Source organism: Artemia sp. Qi Xiang Cuo, chromosome 11, assembly GCF_049724085.1.
Source record: "Artemia sp. Qi Xiang Cuo chromosome 11, ASM4972408v1, whole genome shotgun sequence".
Taxonomy (NCBI): domain Eukaryota; kingdom Metazoa; phylum Arthropoda; class Branchiopoda; order Anostraca; family Artemiidae; genus Artemia; species Artemia sp. Qi Xiang Cuo.
The window spans coordinates 59,866,686-59,868,937 of NC_142804.1; the positions used below are offsets into that span (position 1 = coordinate 59,866,686).

At 44.9% G+C, this 2,252-nt stretch overlaps 1 protein-coding gene across 1 annotated transcript; it reads left to right on the plus strand.

Annotated features, from left to right (window-relative positions):
• Positions 1 to 777: 777 nt before the first annotated feature.
• Positions 778 to 1,242, plus strand: LOC148947195 (uncharacterized). Its single transcript, XM_089096532.1, has one exon. The coding sequence runs from the start codon at positions 778 to 780 to the stop codon at positions 1,240 to 1,242; it is 465 nt and encodes a 154-aa protein (XP_088952658.1).
• Positions 1,243 to 2,252: the final 1,010 nt, after the last annotated feature.

Genomic DNA, 2,252 nt, shown 5'->3' on the forward strand with positions numbered 1-2,252 from the left:
TTCTCGGGCCTCCTCAACGCCGAAGCCGTAGCGCAGACTGACCAGGAACTCATCAGCCTAGCCGCCAGCACCAAGGAACTGCTGACAAGTGACACAGAAACTCCTTTCACGTCATCAGAAATCTACACAGCAGTAAAACATTTGAAGAACAACAAAGCGGCAGGCGTATGTGGAATATCTGCTGAGCTCCTGAAGTATGCTGGACCGGCGATGCTACTTTGACTCCATATGCTGTTTTCTGTGGTTTTGCGCACAAAATGGATCCCGAAGGTCTGGAGAGCTGGTATAATCCTGTCCTTATGGAAGAGAAAGGGGAGCAAGAGCATCTGTCTGAACTACAGAGGCATAACGCTACATTTGAGTGCCTGGTAAGCTCTTTGCTATGACCCTGCTGGATAAATTCACGAGTATCCTCAGAAGAAAGTGGAGAGTCCAGCAGGTGGGGTTTATGCCCGGGAGATCCACTGTCGAACAAATCTTTACCATTCGCCAGTTAATTGAGAAGACGAAGGAATTCAGGAGGAAAGCATATCTAGCCTTTAAGGACTTCAAGGCTGCGTTTGACTCGGTGGATCGCAACTTGCTCTGGCTAATACTTTGATCAACTGGTCTACCAGACAAATACTGCAAGTTGTTTGAAAACAACTGAAAACAAAAGAGACCGTGGGTTGCGTCCAAGTCAACGGGAAACGGAGCACGACATTGGGCATCAAAACCGGTGTACGACAAGGGTGTGCCGCCGCCCCGGAACTGTTCAATTGCGTGATAGACCATGTCATGACACGAACAACAAATCGCCTGCCCTTTGGTCTGCAGTTTGGAGATTGCGTTCTGACGGACGCTGACTTCGCAGATGATCTTGGTCTCGTTGCTGACTCGATCTACCAGTTGACTGACGCTCTGAAAGTCCTGCAGAAAGAGGCAGCAAAAGTGGGGCTGAAAATAAACTGGCTTGAGACGAAGATAATGGCAATTAAGCCCCAAAGCACAGTCTCGCCCCCTAAGAACATAATTGTTTGCGGAGCTCCTGTTGAAGTTGTAAAGAACTTCACTTATCTTGGCTCTTTGCTGTCTAATGACGGCTCTATAGAGGCAGACTTCTGCAGCCGAATTTCAAAAGCCTCGTCTATCTTCAGAAGGCTCAACTATCTCTGGAGAATGCCAAATATATCTAGGCGCACGGAGATGCGAATTTATAATGCATCCGTAAGCTCGGTCCTCTTCTATGCAGCGGAAACCTGACCTCTCAAATCAACAATCCTCAGCATGATAGACATCTGCCAGACGAAACAGCTCCGTTGGATTGAGGGACTTCGATGGGACGATTTTGTAAGCAACGCAAGGTTGCTCAGACTCACCTCCAAAGTGCCATTCTCCGTCTAAATAGCGCACCGTACTCTCAGATGATTTGGACACCTCCTGCGTATCCCGACGACAACCCCAGCCCGAATAGTCTACTATTTTGACGCTAAGGCTCATGGCTGGTCTCTCCCGAGGGGCAGACCTCAGACAAGGTGGAAGGATAGCCTCAACAAATTCCTTGAGATAGCTAACATTGCTGTCGACGAGGCCCTACTAATAGCAGCAGACCGGTCAGCCTGTAGGAGCAGAGTTGCGACGCTCTCTACGCCGCCCCCAACGCGGCATGAGCCTTAAGTAAGTAAGTAAGTTTACTCAACAGATTTAGGTTAGGCTAGGTTAGTTGTATTTTGACAACGAGAGGAGTAATATGAATCAATTTAAAACTCCATTCAGATCATTTCTTTGCGGACCATCAATATCTGGCAAAACGACACTTTTAACGAAAATAATTCAAAATCGTAATAAAATGTTTTTGGAAAATCCGAAAAATATATACTCTTGATATAGTGTTTGGCAGGAGTCATATGATAAAATAAAGAATATTGCACCAGATATAAAATTCATACCAGAACTTGACGTTTTTAATATTATGACACGAAACTCGTGGTTGATTATTGACGATTTAGCTGAATCCATTGAAGAATGGTCTCAGGAGTTACAGTTATTTACGGGCCGCTGACATGATGACAAAATTTCCGTAACTGTTGTTCTCCACAATCTCTTTCATCCGAGCAAATGTATGAGAACACTTGCTTTGAATTGTACTTACTGTATCATGTATAGGGCAGTTCGTGATTTAAATTCTCTTATAACTTTAAACAAGCAAATATATCTCAGTGAACCTTAACATTTACTCTTGGCATACAATCAAGCTACTAATAAACCTCATG

Excerpts from the sequence above, each read along its gene's own strand:
- LOC148947195 (XM_089096532.1), top strand. The coding sequence starts at position 778 with ATGACACGAACAACAAATCGCCTGCCCTTTGGTCTGCAGTTTGGAGAT.